Here is a 20,737-nt window from a genome sequence, read left to right as displayed (position 1 = left end):
ATAAATTTCCAATGTACAGCTTATGGATTACAACAATTTGTTGAAAGTCTTTGCTTTTTAATTTTTGTTTTGTTTTGTTTTTTTGCTCATAGTTCTGAGAATTGAAAGCCATTTCTGATTTTCTCTTCCTGGAATGTCTTAGTAGCACCAGTAGGGGAGAAATCATGCTGAGAATGCTACACAACAAAGCTTTGGATGGGCCACCCAGTGTTTCCACTCTGTGGATGCTGATAGAGCTTCTTGTTGTGCACTTCTTTTGTACTAGGCTTGGAAAGTGAATGATGACTGTTTCTTTGTAACAGGTTTTATGCCACAAACACTCTGAAAACATTTCTGAAGATACATAGTAAAGTTGATTTTTTACATTTCATCTCTTCATGAAATTAGGTGGACAGTTATCTTTATATTATCTATCTAGCCAACACGTGAATAGTAAAAGCTTTCCTAACCTTTACAAAAACAACCAGAAAAAACAATCAGAAAGGAAATGCTAACAAATGTAACACCTTAAAGATATCAGATTTCCATTTTAATGGATGCCACCTCAAACAAAATTAAAAATATAAGAAAAATCTCGAGATGTCTGATTGCAAAGCACTTAAATATTTTTTATTATTTTTGATTTATGAAGTCCTCTAAAAATCAAAGAAAAACATGCACAATCATTAAAAACTTACGCAAATAACCTAAGATCTGACTTTAAATCCACTAAAAAGAGGTAAATAGAAAAATAGACTAAAATAAACAAATGCACATCAAATGAATAACCAGAATCATATTTTTTTCTTCTGAGCAGAATTTAAATGGATATAACTTACTTTCAAGTTTGGTGATGTAGCAAGATGATTATGCTATGTTATTAAGTGAAAAGAAAGTGATCAGACTTACACTTGATATAGCATTTTAATATTTTAAGTGGAGCACCTATTGGAATGTGTTTGATATATGTCTGTAGCTGTGACATTTGCTTATCTGCAGGCATCTCACCTGCAGGGAGAACCCACTGATCCTGGACTGCTGACAGGGCTCTGAACCTGTACTGCAGAATTTCAATATTGGCTCCCTTGCTTGGTATGTTATGAATTGCAAATCATTGTGCTAGCTTTCTTCATACATATAATGGTAACAAAGTTATGCATCTAGAATAGTGTTTATGTAATGATTAATAAAATATAAGCTATTTTGAAAGTTTAGAACAGTAACCAAGTCTACTTCATATTATGTAACATCTCGGTACACTGATGAAAACATGATCTAGAAGCAATTACAAGATTAGGAAAACCCTTGTTAAGAGCAAAGCAAAGCAGCACATGGGTGCTGTGTTTGACTGAGGAAAATGATTGTTCTCATTTTTTTTTTTTTTTTTTACTTTTGGATTGGAAGTGTATTGCTTTGGAAACTCAAAGTCAAAGCCAAATGCAACCAAGAAGAATGAGAGGCAAGGCTGGGTAGATTTAATCCAGTTATTTTCTGCTTTTTTTCTTTAAAATGTTTCCGCTATGGCAGATTTGAACACATAAGAGCAGAGATGATATTACAATAAAACTGCAAGTTCCAAAAGAAAGCACTCCCCTGTATTGTAACCAATTATTTTTATTTCTTTAAAGTTGAATATAATAACAAATCATACTTAAATCTACTTTTTAAACTCCTTTATTATTGAAACTCTGAAAGGTAAATTGAAATTATGTTTTATGTTTGAAATTAGAACATAATTTGTCCCTAAAGTTAATTTTTTTATTAATTAATGTAACCATTTGCAAGAATTTTGAGGAAAACTATTATTGAGCCACAGCAGAATAGCCTGTATACATGGCTGGTAGGTCCATTGAAAATAATCTGGTGGTACTGATTACGGGAAGTGGGATTCTAGTGGGAACAATGCAAATAATTGACAGACTTTTTTTTGCCTGTGTGTATTGTTTGACGATTTTACAGTTGAGACTAAATTTTATAAGTAAAAAATTAAAATTATTTAAAAATAAATAACTTTTAAAATTAAAACATGAAAGGATAAAAATAGCATACAGACAATACGAAGAATTACAAACAAAATCATATTTTAGTAGGTTAAAAACAAAAAGACAAATCACTGGTTTACAACAGATATCAGAATCATTAAAGGCTGCCCAAGGATCAGTTAAATGCTAAAGGTGCGTTTCCAATAAGCAAATGAAGTCCACATGCTAACTCAACCGGCTAGCTAGTAGATGAACACATGAGCCTTGTCCACATCATTCATTATACAGAATACATCCAGAGGGATTCAAGATGTGTTTGTGTATATATAATAAGCTTAAATATTTATAAATAAGTTGGTTATTCACTAATTTCATTTGATAGAAGATTTTTCTGAGCCTAGCTACAAAGATCTACAAAAGAAAAGACTGATACATTTGATTAAAAATATCTTAAATACATGCACACAATAAAATTAGGAAAATGAAATGGAGAAATAACTGATACATACACAGCAGAACAAGAATTAGTATCCTTAATAAGAATCAATATGCCATCAAAGAAGGAGGTACCTTTCTCTGAAGGGAGGAGAGAACTTCCAATTTAACTATGACCTTGTCTAAATAAGACCAGAGTTTGTGGACTCACGAGGCTTCCATAACGTTGGCAGCTCATGGCAAGAGCCTCCGGTTATAAATAAGAGTGTCAATTGTTAAATCAAGAGGAGTCACTGTGCACTTACTCCCCATGTAGGATCTCTGTCCTTAATGTGTTGTACTACGTGAATTAACGGTATAACTAGTTCTCAAGCAGTACTTTATACTTTGTGTTTCTTTGTAGGTGCAAACTGTTGAAATCTCTACTTAGCATATACCAAATTGATCTTCTGCATATAAAGATAATTGAAAATGAATCTTGATGAAGAATGGGATGGGAGAGGGAGTGGGAGATGTGATGGTTGCAGGTGGAAGGGTGGTTATGGGGGGAAAAAGCCCCTATAATCCAAAAGGTGTACTTTGGAAATTTATCTTTATTAAACAAAAGTTAAAAAACAAAACAAAAAAAGGACCAACATATTTCAAGTGAAATGATAAACTAATAAAAAAGCAAATGATAAACTAGACAAAATACAAACAATCCCCCTCCACTCATTTGCAGGCCATTCAAAAAAATTACTGCATTTATTTTTGTGGCCCATCTCTGACAATATAAACAGTAAATTTTAAATATATTTTATAAAATTAAAATAAAAATTTTCACATTTTGTTCTGGGTCAAAAAATGTTCTGCAATTCTCCCTAAATTTCACAGTAATTCACAAGTATGTCATGCCCCTTAGCTTTAACTATCCATTAATCAACTAGAATTAGCATTAATCAAATACTTGTAAAGTTCTTTACTCACTTTTCAAGGTAGAGTTGTTATTCTTCACAATGTACAGATAAAGATATCCACTTCTTTTCAAGCAGTTATTATTAATTACATATTTGCGTGTTTTTTTCTGAATTGGTGCTGCTTCAAGGTAGTGTAACATATATCATGTCTTGCTATCACTAAATTTCAGTTATCACTTGACATATGGTAGGGCATTAGTAAAAGCTAGTCGAATGAGTGAGTAAATAGAATCATGCTGACACTCCACCCTATGATGCTCTCCACGCCCCCCACACACCACCCACACCACCAGAAGAAGTGTGAATGAGAAGGTGGGTCTACTTTGGATGAGGAGTTTTCAGACACTGGCTTTTGGATAAGAAAATCTTGACTTAAAACTCCCAGGAATGATTACATTAAATTTATGGACTCACCACAAGCCATGTCCCAGTGAGGTAGAATTGGCTCAGAATGACAGCACAAGAGTAGATCAGGGCTGCACAGTGTTAAAAAGCGTCCTCACACACAGCCTGTGTGGACATCCAGGGCTGTCTACCACAAGAAGTTCTTGACTATGACTCTGAGCAGGGGGGCTCAGAGTTCTACCCTGGTCCTGATTGCTTAGATAGACAAAAAGAAGGCCCTGAAGTGGGAGCACTGAGAGAGCAAGGAGCAGAGGGGAATCTGGTAGAGTAGCTCACAGTGCCACAGGAGAGGCAGTGCAGGGCTACAGTCCTTAGAATCACCTGGTGTTCTTGATAAAGATTTAACCCTTCCTAGAGAAGGTGTAGAACAAGATTCCTGAGGAGGACCTATTCTCTCTAGAAGCCAGCTGGAAAAGAGAGAGGGCCCAACAGGGAAAGGCAAAGCCTTCCTTCCAGATGAACTATTCAAGATATCAGACTGCTTAATACGATGCCTCACCTCTGATCATCCTGCCAACTCTCTACTGGGGCACTGGCATGAGGTTGGCACAGCACAGTGCGTGCAATGATGGATAGATAATAGATGAAGAAGGGTGTGGGTTCTGCAGTCTGCTAATCCTTATCCAGCCAGGCAACCTCCCCTAGAGTTTGCCAAGTTTGCTGATGGTGGGACATGATCCTGTCTGAGTCTTATTTTATCCCATCCTAAGGAGCACAATTTTATTAGCAAACACAAACCCAAATTCACCCTCCTAGAAACAAGCATGGAGGTTTTTCCTGAAGGAAATCTACAAACCTGAGATCCTAAGAGTTGTTATAATCAAGGCGTTCCCCAGAGCAATTCATGTTGTTAACTTTTTTCTGGAGTAACAGATACCCTTGGGTATTTTTAAAATTAAAATGTAAACCTGAATTGCCTGGCCCTCATCTGAAGCCAGGTACAGCACTAAAGTTTCTCCAAAGGCCGTGTGGAACTCTGACATCCCCAAATACTTTGTCTGAATTTTTAAAGTGGAGATTTCAATAACAATGATAATGTAAAACGCAGATGATATAAGTACAGTCATTCTTCAGTATCTATGGGTATTTGTTGCAGGACTGCTACACATACAATTATTAATGGATGCTCTAGTCACTTATATGAATTGATGTAGTATCTGTGTGTATAACCATTGCCATATTTTCATATACTTTAAGTCATCATATTACTTATAATACCTTTAAAAGTAGATTTATTTCCAGTAAAAATGCAATTAGTAAAATATTTTCATTCTGTACTTGGATGAAACTTCAGATGCAGAACCCCGGAGCAACAAGGGTCAGTGATGTTCTTCATCATCTGATGATGACCTCCAATCTATGAATCAGAACCCTAGTCTGCATTTATACTCAAAATGCTCCAATTGTCATCTACTAGGGTAAGAAACACACGAGAGGTTCATTGTACACTCCAAAATGCCCTGGCTGTCCAGAGGAAGGCTTTATTCTAACCAGTGAAACACAGAAGGATGGTGTGACAAGACTGCACATAACATAGAGTCATGTAAATAGTTCAAAGGAGGATGCATGACGTCCCCACCAAGCTTCCCTTTTTGAGCCTTTCCAATCATCCACACTGTCGCTCAGGCCAAAGATTTAGTAAGGACATTCTGTTCCTTTCTCCTTTTTCATCTCTATGTCCTGTTTACCCAGCTGTTGTTCTACCTCCTCTGTTCTACCTCCCATTATTCTACTGCAGTTTAAATCCTTACTGGGACTTCTGTCATAGGGCTCAAGTTACTGATTATTTTCTTGCTTTCATGCTTATTCCACTACAATCTATTTTCCATACAATACCCAACAAGACCTTTCAAAGCATAATATCACTATGTTTTACACTGAATTTAAATAAAATCCATCTTTCTTCAAGAACCTCCAAGGCTCCAATGAGTTGAATTGTGTCACCTAAAATGATAAATCCACCTGTTAACTCTGAATGTGACTAAATTGAAATAAATGCCTCTGCAGTTATAATAAAGAGAAATCTCATGATGAGATCATCCTGGACTCAATGGGCTTGAAATATTATGGCATGCGTATTTATAAGAAGAAAGACACAGAGACAGGGATACATCCTCAGAAGACAGCAGCAGAGATTGATACTGTCACAAGCTAAGGAACGCCAGAAGCTCCCAGAAGCTGGAAGATTAGGGAAGCTCTCTCTTCCACAGCCTTTCAGGGGAGTGTGGTTTGAAGATGTCTTGATTGTGGGCATTTGACCTCTAAAATGATGAGCGGAAACATTCCTGTTATGTTAACCACAAAATTTGTAGCAAAACACAAACAAACAAACAAGCTCCTACTGATCCAGGCTCTCCCTGTTTCTGTGATATCATTCAATTCCACACTCTTGTCACTCATTGGCCTCCAAAAACCCCTTCCTTCCCTGTCTTGATCTCAAACACGGCATTCCTTTCCAAGCCATTCGACACCTTTATCTCTCTTCCTGAACCTCTTCCCTCAGATCACTCTTTGATTTGTTCATTCTTTATTAACATCTAATCAAAGCCTGACTCTCATTGATTTTGAGATGTAAGACATCCTTTAACTATGAGATGGCCTTTCCTGACAACCAGGTGAAATTACAGCTCACTTTTTTTGCTTTTTCTTTTCTCATAGCACTTACTAACATCATGTACATGCTTTGCTTATTTTCATCACCACTTTCTAAAATCTAAGACATATAAGTATGGGAATTGCGACAATTTTCAATGCTATGCATTCAATTCCTAGAAAAGTGCTCAACAAATATTTAGTCAATAAATGCAATATGTAAGTCTGTACTCAATGAATCAATGAACTCACATAAGTTGTATTATTAAAGTCAATACTATATGGTTTCATTCATTATATAATTATGATATAATATACAGGATAAATGAAAAAAATTATTATCATTAAAACCTGAAAAACACATTTACCCTAAAAAATATGAGTCGTTCACAGAACATACTAACTTCAGTAATTTGTTAGCTTCTTATGTACTATATATAGGTCTAGCTGCTGGTGCATAGTCATTGATGATCTGGGATCTAGCAGGCAATTGAGATTTCCTGTTGGTCATCAGTTACGCAGTTTTTATGTGAGCAAGGTGATTAATGACCAGGTTTTCATTGATAATTTCAATTATATGATACAACTTTCCTATTGTGCATTTGAAGGCTCATTTATGCATGATAATTCTCTTCACCATGCCCTATGCTGAGACTCTTTTAAAAAATCATACTCATCTAAAAGCTGTTTCACAGTCTCAGCTTTTCCTCATGAGAGGCTACCGTCTTCTATATTATATTCAAATAAAATTATCCCTCTCTCTGCGAGGCTATCTTCTAAATAGTTTCCTACATGCCTCTTTCACATCTTTATTCCTTAGGCTATAAATGAACGGGTTCAGCATGGGTGTTATGACCGAGTAGAACACTGAGATCACCTTGTCCCCCTGATTCATTTTCTTCGAATTGGGCTGCATGTAGGTAAATATTGTTGACCCATAGAAGAAGACAACTACAATGAAGTGGGAACCACAGGTAGAGAAGACTTTGAGCCTCCCCTCTCCTGACTGTATCTGAATCACAGTGGAAATGATATTCCAGTAGGAGAAAAGGATGAGAGACACAGGACCTAGGAGAATTATTACACCCATTGCAAAGATGACCATTTCAGCCTTGTAAGTTTCTTCTGAAGCTAATTTCAAGAGTGCAGGAGGCTCACAAAAATAATGATTAATTACACTAAGTCCCTGATAGGGAAGACATAAAGTGAATGTGGTATCTACTAAAGACACAAACACTCCACTAGCCCAGGCTCCCATGACCAGCAGAACACAAACCCTCTGGGTCATAATGGTGGTGTAGTGCAGGGGCTTGCAGACGGCCACATAGCGATCATAAGACATCACCGCGAGAAGAGAACTCTCTGTGCATCCCATTATTAGGAAAGAAAACATCTGAACCGAGCACCCAGTAAAGGAAATGACCTTTCTCGTGACCAGAAAGTGGAATAACATCTGGGGAACGATAGTTGTGGAGAAACAGAGATCAGTAAATGACAGATTTTTAAGGAAGAAGTACATTGGTGTATGAAGTCGAGAATCAGCATAAATTAGGAGTATGATAAGCAGATTCCCAGACACGGTCAGCAGGTAGACAATGAGAAACAACATGAACAGTACAATCTGGGTCCGATGATCTGAAGATAGGCCCAGCAAGATGAATTCAGTCAGATAGGTTTGGTTCTCTTTGCCCATCAGTGTTTATTTCTGTCTGCAGATGAACAGAAATAGATCAATCAAACGTTGACTCTGTTGGAGCACAAAATTCAGAAATCCAAGTTCTCACTGGAAGATTAGATGTATGTGTTTTTAGGAATTCTTATAAAAACTTAACACACTTGATTTTTTCTAATTTTTCCATTCCTGTATTTCTTATGAAGCCATTGGATTGGCAGATACACCCAAACTAGAATGATGCCTTCTTGGTAATCTTTGCTGGAAGAATCCTATCATCCACAGAACGATTTTTGAACAATTTTGTGGATAATGACAAGAAATATCTTCATATAAAATTATACGTTGCTTGTCTAAACCAAAGAAAAATAATGCAAATACGTTATGTAGATTCCCCTATTGTTAGAAATCCCAGAGTGTATGCTGTTTTCTATTTTACTCAAATACAGCATATTTCAGCTTTAACTTCATCATTCTTTGCTTCCAGTGGAGTCTATATCATCCTTCCAAGAAAGAAAGGAAATTTTAAGATGCTGTTTTCAATTATGTTGTAGTTCAAAGTCCTGGTCCTTCCCCAACTTCAACAGAGAAATAGCCATTGTGGTGAAGATAGTGTTAAAGAGTAGGGCAAGAAGGGACCTCATTGTCATGGAGCCAACGTAGTTTAAAAAACAGGGCAGACTTAAGCATCCCAATGCAGTATGGGAGCCCTTCATGGAGACCCTGTGAAGCCATGATATTTGTTTGCATTTTTGTAAGTTTCATATGGCATAACAATGTTTGGTCTAATTCCTTCTGTCATTTGATTTACAGTCCAATCAGTTACTGTGTGCATCAGTAGTAAAGCAGGCACTGATCCAGTGCTCTGAATACAGGCACGGAATACTTATCCAAGTCTAAACTGTACTGTATGTCCATAGTAAAGAATAGGATGACTGGGTCCAAACTAATTCACAAGTTTGTGAGAAATGTAAGGGAAGGCACACATCATTTGGATTCAACAATGTAGCATGTTATCCCTAAGAAGGATTAAAGTAATAGTCAGGAGCTTTGCCCATTAGAATGAATGATGAAAGAAGTGTAAGAGTAGAAAGTCCACCCTCCTGTCTCGAGATTTAAAAAGTCAATGACAAAAATCCTTACTGCAGGGTTTGTTTTCACAATAAGACTCCATGTCTATCTGGGAGTAGAGGAGAAATATGAACATAATTGTCGTGGCTGGATCATTGGCTCATGAACAACCAGGAGTGACTTGATTTTAAGACCACAGGGAGACAATAAGACTTTTCGTCCACATTGGATTTGAATTCTTCCCAGCCTGAACTTGCAGGAGGATCCATTGTCTTTGATAGGCCGTGAAGGAAGAGACAGAGCATACTTTGAGGGACTGGTAAAATCAAGTAAACAAGATCTTCTCTTTAGCTACAGTGTAAGCACATAACACAAAACGATTAGTGATAACATCTGTGACATCAAGAACTAAAAATCTCTCTTGTAAGTCAGTGCTTTTGATACTGTCCCTCTGAAGCCAGAAGTAGAACATGTTCATGGGTTATGAAATAGCACTAGTGGGTTACACTAATGTTTATTAAAATCTAATAAGGAAATAAAATACTGTATCTAACAATAGCATAGGCATAGTGTTCAGAAAATGTTTTTTTGTTAATATAAATGTATTTGTGTGTACTGTTTACAATGTAAATCTGTTCCTTATTAAGGATCATCACTAAACTTTAGAAAAAAATACTGCTACAAGAAAAGTTCTTAAGGACACTGTAAAATAAGCTATTGCTAATCTCATTGTCCTACAATTTTTAAAGTGTTAATTTTTCACTGTCTTACTATGGTACATATTTATTAAGTTATTCAATAAAATATGTCTTTTCATGTGTACAATTTGATGGATTGGGTATATGTAAATAACAATATGGTTTTCAAAAGTATTCAATAAGTATACACGAATATTTGCTTATAAGCCTCTTTTTGACTCTCAGTTAGATACTTGAGAGGCAGACAGAGTCACAGAGTACCTAACTGCTGCCTGCAACGGGCAGAACCTAGGAAATCAATCTATATCTCCCACGGGAGTGACAGAAACCCAGCCACCCAAGCCATGACCTGCTGCCTCCCAGAGTGTGTGGGCACCAATGGAGAGCTGGAATGTTATGGATCTCAGTTTTTTGTGTGTGTGTGTGTGTGTGTGGGGGTGCTGTTTAATGATCTTACTTACTCCACAATTATACATTTCCTGGAATGCACTACATTTTCATGAAATGATCTCACATTGACTTAATTAGTGAATGATTGATTTAAATCATGTAGGGATGAGTGGACTTTTCTTCATACATGGGTGCTGCCACACACATGCACTCAAATATTCTTGGGCACTACTCATCCTGTCTAAATCAGAGCATGCCTTTGAGGGACAGAGCTGTGGGTGGTTCCTAGGTGAACTCCTTTGAAAGGCAAAACCATTAATAAGGAGAAACACAAGTTATATCACGTGGGCTGCTCGTGCAGCTAAGAGGGAATCATTGGCAGTTGCCCTTCTTCCAGCAGATATGAGGACAAACTATTTACAGTCCTGTTCTCTTTCTTATTCTGAACCTAAAAAGAAAGAGTATCAGTGCCTCTGAGGACCATGGTGCTGGCCAGCATTAGTACTCACCATTCCTTGACTCCTTCCCACGTGTTAGAAAATGGGTGGCCAACTGCAGGAAACTCTGTCTTACTTCCCAGGCAGTGCCCGGTGAATCCAATGTTTGCTTGCAAGAGACTGTGAGAAAAGAGTAACAGAGAATGCCAGTGATGGAAGGAATGAATGGCTAGAGGAAGGGAGATCTTGGTAGCTGCGAAGGGGAAGCCTGTTTGAGCTACAAGCATCCTTCTGATTTCCTGTGATTTCAGCACCTCAACTGTTCCCCTCTCCTGAAGAGCCCAGCAGAAAGATTTGTAAGAATGAGAATTCTAGAAAAGAAGGGGAAAACAAAAACCCCATCTTCCAAACGGACTGTGGGCTATAAAATAAGAAGTTGGCCTTCTCCTAGGATAGATGATTTTAGTTTCAGAGGGTTTTGTTTCCTTCAGGACATTGTTACTTTTGTACTGTCTCCTCACTTGGAGGTCTGGGACCAACTCATTCTAGAGATGGAGATCTATAGGTGTATGAGCCTCACGCTAAGGACAGTAGAGTGAGATCCAGAGAACTACACTGTGTTTTTGAAGTTATATACTGGGTCTTGGTCAGTCTCAATCATCCCTTGACAGCTGGCATTAACTGGGATTTGCAGTAGACTTCATTCTAAGCTTTTGCTCTATTCTCGGCTGAGGAAAACACTCATTTTTAAGCCCCACTGCTAAACTGACCCTTTTTCTATGAGGAATTCATAAAAGAGTTAGGTCCTGAGAGGTGATGCAAACAAGACATTCTCTAGGGTTTTCTTTGGGAGCAGCTCATTTGATTACCTAGCGGCATAATGAGATACCTTGGGACACTATGATTATTTGTAGTGATGGATTGGAATCTTGGATATCTTTAATTTCCAATCTTTTCCTAAAGAAAGAAAATAAATGTATGCTATGAGATTCAGAAGGACACTAGGAACCACTGACATCTGTCTGTCTCTGCTTGGCAGGAGAGCCAAGAGTATCATGTGAACACACCTCTTTGGTTCACCGATCAAACTATTATTTATTCTGTTTTGAGATATTTCACTAGGATCTCATGTACTTTATCTATTGATATAGAATTAATTATTATTTTAGCTTGCTTCTACTTCATTCCTTTGCTTTTTCTTTCCAAATAAAAATTTTTTAATATATTTACTATTTATAAAGACAACATTTTGTTTCCCTTCTTGTAGAATTGAAGTTATTTTAATTCTAATTGCTTAATTTTTCAATCATGTTAGATATTTCTATGGAATTTACAGAATTGATAAACTATTAAATGGAAGGAATAAAAATGATAACAAAAATAAAGTCTCTGAGAATTCCAATTTGGTAGACTGTGAAAAATCTTGTAGCATTTGTCCAGATAAAGGATAAAAGAAAGAAACAGAGTGACTTGCTGTTATGGAGATATTATAGAATAATATTTTGAAAGTTGAAGACTAAATGACTAGAAAAGTGTCAAACAGACTTGAAAAGCTCTGGGACTCTAACCTTGGTCTACCTCCATGACAATCACTCCTGCTTCACATTGTACCACTTCTCCATATGTTACTCTGTCTGCCACAGGTGAGTTTCAATAAGGCAAGCTTGTGTTGTGAGGTTGAAGAAGAAAATTAGTAAAAGTATTTTTTCTGTCTTGAAAGTAGAATAATAATCATAGTTAACAGAGACCTAAAATTTAAAAGAATGCATAAAATCAAGGTTAGTATTACGGAGTCCCTTGTGTGTTTATATATTGTTTATTAGAAACAAGCTGATTCTTTATTTTACAAAAATTCACTAAGTTTTCCCTTGAAGACTTTTGTTGTATCTCCAGAATCAGGAGAATCTTATTTGTCTTGATCAAGGCATAATCCATAAATTACGCATGAAGGAAAAATGCAATGCCACTTTCTCAGTTGTAGGACAGAAAATCAGTACCTTTCAGTTCACCACTGAGCCTGACCTTCTCCAACCAGCACAGGGCTCACAAACTAATTTAAAACTCATTTGTAACATTGCGACAATCATCTTAGCATGTCTGCAGAGAAGTGCAAAAATGCCCAAGTCTCTAAAACACCTTTCGTCTACTGCTCAACAATTACATGGAGCAAGATGAACAATCCATTCCTAATAGGCCAGAATCTGTGTCATGGCCACATGGAGACGGGAAATTAACGGAAAGAATGGCCATCCTTCCCAGAGCAGTAATACCCTCAGATCTTCCCATTGCTCAAGAGAAGTGAAAGAAAGGACATACAGTTTGTACTTGCACTTTCTGGAACATAATTAATCTTGTTCACTAGTAAATGCACATCAAGCACATGCCAGTATTATCACCTATAATATTATCACACTTTTTTTTGTCTTCTTAATCCTGTGAGAAAATAAAAATGTATATGTGACAGGTTAGGGGGTTTAAGAGTACTTCAACGACATTTCTTCATATATGGATATATTTCACAATGTTCATGGAAAGATAGAATTAAAAGATAAGCTTATTTTGGTTAAAAATTTTGAAATTCAAGCATATTCTTTTCAGAATATGCATTTTCTATTAACTTTGAGAAACTTTGTACTGGACAGAAATCACACAGAGAAGAAATAATGACATTCTGAATAAAGATTTAAATTTGAAAATCCTTGCTAACTTCTCATAGTTTGTACCGTAGAAATGTAATCATCATAATAGCATTAAATTATCTCTCTTAACATCCAGCAAAGCTGTTACCAAATTCTATCATGTATATCTTTTAAATAATTCTGAAATCCATTTAGTTTTATTTATTTATTTATTTTTTTGACAGGCAGAGTTAGACAGTGAGAGAGAGACACACACACAGAGAAAGGTCTTCCTTCCATTGGTTTACCCCCCCAAAGAGCCGCTACGGCTGGCATGCTGGGCCCATCCGAAGCCAGGAGCCAGGTGCTTCCTCCTGGTCTCCCATGCGGGTGCAGGGTCCAAGCACTTGGGCCATCCTCCATTGCCCTCCCGGGCCACAGCAGAGAGCTGGACTGGAAGAGGAGCAATTGGGACAGAGTCCGGCGCCCCAACCGGGACTATAACCTGGGGTGCCGGTGCCGCAGGTGGAAGATTAGCCCAGTGAGCTGCGGCGCCAGCCTGAAATCCATTTAGTTTTGAAAGACAACAAAAATCTCCCAAACTGACTTTACAATTTTGCATTCCCACTAGCAATTAATGATGATTGCCATTATTTCACAAACTCGCCAACCTTTGGTGTTTCCATGTTTTGGATTTTGGCCATTCTAGTAGGTGTGTTGTGATACTTCATTGTTTTAATTTGTAAATCTCTAATGATGTATGATATTGGGGATATTTTCATATCCCTAATATCCGTTTAACTTCTTTGGTGAAGTGTCTTTCAGTTGTGTGATTCGTTTTAAAATCAGCTTGTACCTTTTCTTAATGTTGAGTTTTAAGATGCTTTCTAATATATTTTGGTTAACAGTCTCTTATGAGACATATTTCTAAAAATATTTTCCCTTAATTTGGGCATGCTTTCTCAATCTCCTGAAAACGTCTGTCACAGAGGGTACTTTTTGCAGCTTTAATGAAATCTAGCTTGCCAAGTCTTCCCTTCATGGACCTTGGCTTTGGTGCTGAATCTAAGAAGTCCTCTCCACACACAAGGCAACCTAGATTTTCTCCTTCATTATCTTCAGGATTTTTATAGTATTTCAACTTATATTTATGTTCATAATTGATTTGAGCTAGTTTTCATGAAAGTTGTAAGGTTTATGCCTATGTTAATCTTTTTTGCATTTTAAAGATTCATTTATTTATTTGACAGAGTTACACAGAAAGAGGAAGAGATACAGATAGACAGACAGAGAGAGGGATTTTCCATCCACTGGTTACTTCCCAAACAGCTGAAACAGTTGAGGCTTGTCCAGGCCAAAACCAAGAGTCAGGAGCTTCATCCAGGTCTCCCACATGGGTGAAGGGGCCCAAACACTTGGGCCATCTTCTGCTGCTTTCTCTGGCACTTTAGCAGGGAGCCGGACAGGAAGTTGATCTGCCAAGTCTCAAACTGGTGCGTATTTGGGATACCTGTGTCACAAGAAGTACCTTTACTTGCAGTGGTACAACACTGGCCCGTATTTTTTGCATGTTCATTGTCAGTATTTACAGGACTTTTAATAAGAAACTATCTTTTCTCTATTGCATTGATATTCTCCTCTGTCAAAGACCAGTTGATTATATATATTTTTAAAAGGTTTATTTATTTATTTGAAAGAGAGAAATACAAAGCAACAGAGAGAGACAGAGATCTTCTATCTGCTGACTCACTCCACAAGTGGAAACAAGGGCCTGGGGCCTGGGCCAGGCCACGGTCACGGATCAAGAGCTTGGGCCAGGGACCCAAACACTTGGGCCATCTTCCATTGCTTTCCCAGGAACATTAGCAGAGAGCTGAATCGGAAGTGCAGCATCCAGTACTTGAACTGGTGCCCATGTGGGATGCCAATGCTGCAGTCCTAGTCTTAACCTGCTATGCCACAGTGCTGGCCCCATTTGATTATATTTTAAGTGGGTATATTTCTGAGCTCTTAATTTTATACCATTGATAGACTTTCTATTATTTAACCAAATGCTATAATATCTTGATTACTATACTATAATTTATTTTTTAAAGGATTTATTTACTTATTTATTTATTTGAGAGGCAGAGTTACAGATAGAGAAGGAGAGACAAAGAGATGTCTTCCATTCACTGGTTCACTCCCCAAATGGTAAGCAACAGCTGGAAGTGGGTCGATCCAAATCCAGGAGACAGTAGTTTCTTCTGAACTCCCATGTGGGTTCAGGGGCCCAAGCATTTGGGCCATCTTCTATTGCTTTCCTAAGCCATTAGCAGGGAGCTGGATTGGAAGTGGGGCAGCCAAGGTTCAAACTGACACCCATGGATGCCAGTACTGCAGGCAGAGATGCAACCTACTACACTACATCACTGGACCCATTATACTGTAATTTCATAGTAATGCTTGAAGTTGAGTATCATCTATACTCCAATTTTGTTCTTCCCTTGATTTAATTATTTTGTTATTTTGAAATTACATGTAAATTTTAAAAATACTTTGTCAATTTTTTAATTAACATTTTAATTGAAACTGCATTGAGTCTATAAATCAAGCTTGGAAGAACATATATATTGACAATTTTGAGTTTTCCTATCTAGGAAAATGGACTATCACTCCATTTACTTTGTTCCTAGATTTCTTGCAACAGAGATCTTTTCCAAAATTCCTTCATGTAAATCTTACACATATTTTGTTACATTTATATCTAAGTATTTCATTTTTGGTGTGCTACATATGCTATTTGATTGCTCATAAATTCTATCTTCCACAAATTGCTAGAACACAAGCATAATTTGTCCAAATTACTTGCTACTTTATAATAATAATGACATTTCTTCTATATTTCCAAGAATATATTCTTCCTTAACAGATCTCCTCAGAATGATCTTTCCCATCCATAACTCTGTCAACACATGTTCATGGACACTTCAGGGGTAATCTGAGATGACTGAGCCTTTCTCTATAGCTCTCTGTTTCTCCTTCTGAGACCTTATCAGAGTCACCATTTAAGATCCTTTCATTGAAATAAATTTTTCTAGCATACACCTCAAAACTCTTATAAATCTCATCAATTACTCAGTTACAAACCTTCATTTATATCATTGGATATTTGTTAAAGTGGTAAAACTCACTTCTCAGAACCAATTTTCTATCTCAGTCCCTACATACTTCTAACAGATGTGATCAACTGAATAGCTTATAAATAACATACATTTATTTATAACAGTTATGGCAGCTGAGGATTCCAAAATTAAGATTAGTGTCTGGTGAAGACCTACTTTTTGGTTCACAGATCAACTCTTCCTGCTGTACCTGCAAATGGTGGAAGGGGATAGTGACTTATCTGGGATTTTTTCCATTAAAACATTAATCTCAATTGTGATAGTTCTACCTTCACAACCTAATCACCTTCCCAAATACATCCACCCTTTATTACTATCACTTATGATTACACTTTCAATGTACTACGTGGAAAGAATATAAGTATCAATCCACTGCACACAAAAACAGAGAGGAATCTGGTGGTGGTCTAGCTCCTTCAAAAATCAAAGTTTGTGTCATCCCCACCATACAAAGAATCATAACTATCTGAGAGTAAAGGTAGTATGGAATTGGTAGTGGGAAAAGGCAGTTAAAATTATCACTAGGACTGTGTAACCAGGGAAGTGACATCAGCAAGATGGTGAACTAGGAAGTCCTAGTTCTCATTCCTCCATAGAAACACTGATTTAATCATGACTTCTGGCCAAAAAGATCTTCATGAGGAGTCCCAAGTCCAGTTGGGAAGCTGCAGTGCCCAGATGTCACAAAAATCTAGATTATTTGCATTGAAATGGGTAAGAAGATCAATTTCACCTTAGCTATGTCAATCTCTCTCTCCAAGCCAGCAAAGATCAACATTAAGAGGGATCATCTTGGCTCATGACTTCTGCTTGGGAGAGAGAGAGAAGCTCATACATCTACAATCACTGGCCTTTTAGTGCAATATCCTAGGAAAAAGAGGCTGGTGACTTAGTAAATTTGCACAGGTCTACGTGTTTGGGAGAAGGCAGACAAGTCTGAGACTTCTCTTCCAAGAATGAGGAAGAGGAGTGGAGTACATAACCAATATCGCATCCTTTCAGTGTTGTATCAGAGGAGAGGGGGAATATTCTATAGCTGGCATGGTTCTGCCATACTGGGAGATTTCAGCTTGACCCATCCCACAGGAGAAAGGGAGATGTGGAGCATACACATCTGTGTAAAAGATTTGAAAGATTCCAAGAATCTCTAGCCAGACATATTGGTGATCTTTTCTTTTCAAAACCAGTCCGTAGAAACTAGAAGAGGTACTTGTTTTTTGAAGTGCTCAAACACCAATACAGAACTACAAGAACACAAACTATTGAAGAAACTTGGCACTTGCGTGTCTGTGTGGGTGCAAACTGTTGAAATCTTTACTTAGTATAGAATTGGTCTTCTGTATATAAAGTTAATTAAAAATGAATCTTAATGAAGTATGGCATGGGAGAGGGAGTAGGAAGTGGGATGGGATGGGGGGTGACAGGGTGGATATGGGGAGGAAGAGTCACTATATTCCTAAAGTTGTTCCTATGAAATTTGCATTCATTAAATAAATGCTTTAAAAATAATCTTGTGAAATGTGGATAATTTTCCATTAATTACTTAACAAAAGTTTTAATCTTTATAATTATTTTATTCATTTTAATTGAAAAGCAGATAGGCAAATAGAGATTCTCCATCTTTTGTTTTACTTCCCAAATGCTTACAACAACCAGGGTTTGGCTACACTGAAGCTAGGAGCTAGCAACTCAATTGGGTCTACCACATGTGTGGCAAAGATTCAACTACTTGAACCATGACCTGGTGCCACCTTGGGAATACATTAGCCAGGAGGTAGAATCAGAAGAAGAGCTGGGACTTGAACTCAATGGCAGGGCCAGCTTTACTTGAAAAGGAATGGGCTATATTGAAAAGCCACTAGTTCTCCTATGGTCTGGCCTCCATATTGCATTCAAAAATTATATGTAGAGATTCCAACAAAGGAAAGGAATTAAAGCATGAAATTTTATATACAAATATATGTATATATATATTCACATATGTATATATACATGTATATACAAAGATTTCTCTCATTCATGACAATTAATACATGTTTCTACTTGGTAGTGCTTCTGTTAGAACCTTAAAGAAGTTTATCTCTCATTTTGTTAAATTTTAAAGATAAGTGCTGGCATCCTATATGGGCGCCAGTTCACATCCTGGCCGCTCCACTTCCAATCCAGCTCTCTGCTATGGCCTGGGAAAGCAGTGGAAGATGGCCCAAATCCTTGAGCCCCTGCACCCATGTGGGATCCCTGGAGGAAGCTCTGGCTTCTGGCTTCAGATTGGCACAGTTTTGGCTGTTTTGGCCATCTGAGGAGTGAACCAGACCTCTCTCTTTCTCTCTCTCTCTCTCTCTCTCTCTCTCTGCCTCTGCCTCTCTGTAAATTTGCATTTCAAACAAACAAATAAATAAATCTTTAAAAAAAATTTAAAGATAAAATGAATATCATCAAGATCAATTGATTATACAAGGATTCAGCACCCTAACCACCTTGGAATCAATGAACGCAATGCATACCCATGGCATGGTCTACAGCAGAACCTCTGTGCACACTTCTGAGATAGGTGAGACAGAGACAAGTCAAAACAGAAAACTTTACCAACAAGACTAAAATCCAGGTCAATGATTTTTTTCATATTCATAAATATGAATTTAGAACTCTTTCACTTACTTATGTGTGAGTTCTTTATTTCATCTACTACCTTATAAAATGGAATATTTAATTAAGGCCAGGGGAAAGGGCATTTTCTTTCATCTCTGGCTCCACTTCCAAAATCATTATACCAAGTCACTATATTCACAATTACAGACTCTGCTAATGAAGGTATTTCTTGAGCTTAAGTCAAGCTATGAGCAAGAATAGCTGGGTCTCTTCAGCAAAGAGAATCTCTCAAGAAAAGGGCTTGGCCCCTTGCTATGGTTTTCCTGATGGCATCCTTGACCTCCTTGTTCCTTAGGCAGTAGATGATAGGGTTAAGCATGGGAGTAAAGACTGCATATATGGCTGAGATCAATTTGTTAGAGTTAAAGGAAGCAATGGCCCGAGGTCGGACATACATGAAAATGACGGCTGTATAGAAGATGACCACCACTGTAAGGTGGGATGCACAGGTGGAGAATGCCTTCTGCTGCCCCGTGGTTGAGGGTATGTGCAGGATAGTAGAGACAATGAAGGCATAGGAAAGGACAGTGGCTGAGAGAGGAAACACTAGGATCACAATGGCTAGCACAAAGTCTACCATCTCAGCCACAAATAAGTCCATGCATGCCAGTTTGAGGATAGGTGAAACATCGCAGAAAAAATGGTTCAAGATATTATTGCCACAGAAGGCAACTCGGGAGATGAAGTACACTTTTGCCATGGAGATGGTGAAGCCACTCACCCAGGAACTGATGTTTAGCTGAACACAAAACCCTGTGGTCATCATGACTGGATAGCGAAGAGGCCAACATATGGCCACATACCGGTCATAGGCCATGGCAGCCAAAAGCACACATTCAGTACAGGCAAGTGACATGAAGAAATACAGCTGGGTCATGCACCCAAGGAAGGAGATTGTATTGGGGTGAACTAGGAATCCAGCAAGCATCTTGGGGACAGTGACAGATATATACCAGGCTTCCAGAAAGGACATGGTACCCAGAAAATAGTACATTGGCTTGTGCAGGGACCCGGTTACCCATACAGTAAGGATGATAACAGAATTCTCCAAGAGCACAAATATATAGGTGATGAGGAAGAGGAAGAAAAGCAGAACCTGCAGCCAAGGGGCAGTAGGGAAGCCCACTAGGATGAACTCACTAATAGCAGTGATATTTTCCTTCCACATAGTTGGGACACTAAAGGACAAAGAATTTATTGATAATAACAACAAATGCAAAGGTGATAGCCACATTAGCAGCAAGGGGCCCTCAAGCTATAAGGACTTCAGTATTAACCTTTATCCCACTGTCATCACCTAGCCATAGGTATGATTTAGGAATCAAGAGGTCCAAGGTACTCTCCAGAAAGTCAACAATCAGGACAGGACCTGAAAACAGGGCAGCCGCAGATACAAAATTGGATCATTAAGTCAGATTCAGGGCTCAGGCCCTTGGATCAGGATCAGAAAAAGGTCTTCAGGTAGTACTGGGAACAAATCCTCCCCTTGTCAGCAAATTCAAGATTTCAGAGACAGTTTTAAGGCGGGAGACCATGGTGGTTGAAATAAATGCCAAGGATAGTTCAGGAGGTAGGATGGGGAATCAAGGAAGTTGAAAACCTAGAGAAAATAAAGGCAGAATTATTAGATATCTTTTGAAGACTCTGGCAATAATGGTTAATAATCCCTGGTCTGGGAGCAAGCATTTA

At 37.8% G+C, this 20,737-nt stretch overlaps 2 protein-coding genes across 2 annotated transcripts; both read right to left on the bottom strand.

Moving 5' to 3' along the window:
* Positions 1 to 7,118: 7,118 nt before the first annotated feature.
* Positions 7,119 to 8,042, bottom strand: LOC133764466 (olfactory receptor 2D3-like). The gene has a single exon (XM_062198145.1). It carries the CDS (start codon positions 8,040 to 8,042, stop codon positions 7,119 to 7,121), a length of 924 nt encoding a protein of 307 aa, XP_062054129.1.
* Positions 8,043 to 19,259: 11,217 nt separating this feature from the next.
* LOC133763770 (olfactory receptor 6B9) lies at positions 19,260 to 20,216 on the bottom strand. Its single transcript, XM_062197519.1, has one exon. It carries the CDS (start codon positions 20,214 to 20,216, stop codon positions 19,260 to 19,262), a length of 957 nt encoding a protein of 318 aa, XP_062053503.1.
* Between the last annotated feature and the right edge of the window lie 521 nt (positions 20,217 to 20,737).

This window comes from Lepus europaeus, chromosome 7 (genome assembly GCF_033115175.1).
Source record: "Lepus europaeus isolate LE1 chromosome 7, mLepTim1.pri, whole genome shotgun sequence".
Taxonomy (NCBI): domain Eukaryota; kingdom Metazoa; phylum Chordata; class Mammalia; order Lagomorpha; family Leporidae; genus Lepus; species Lepus europaeus.
This window is presented reverse-complemented; position numbering and strand designations above follow the sequence as displayed.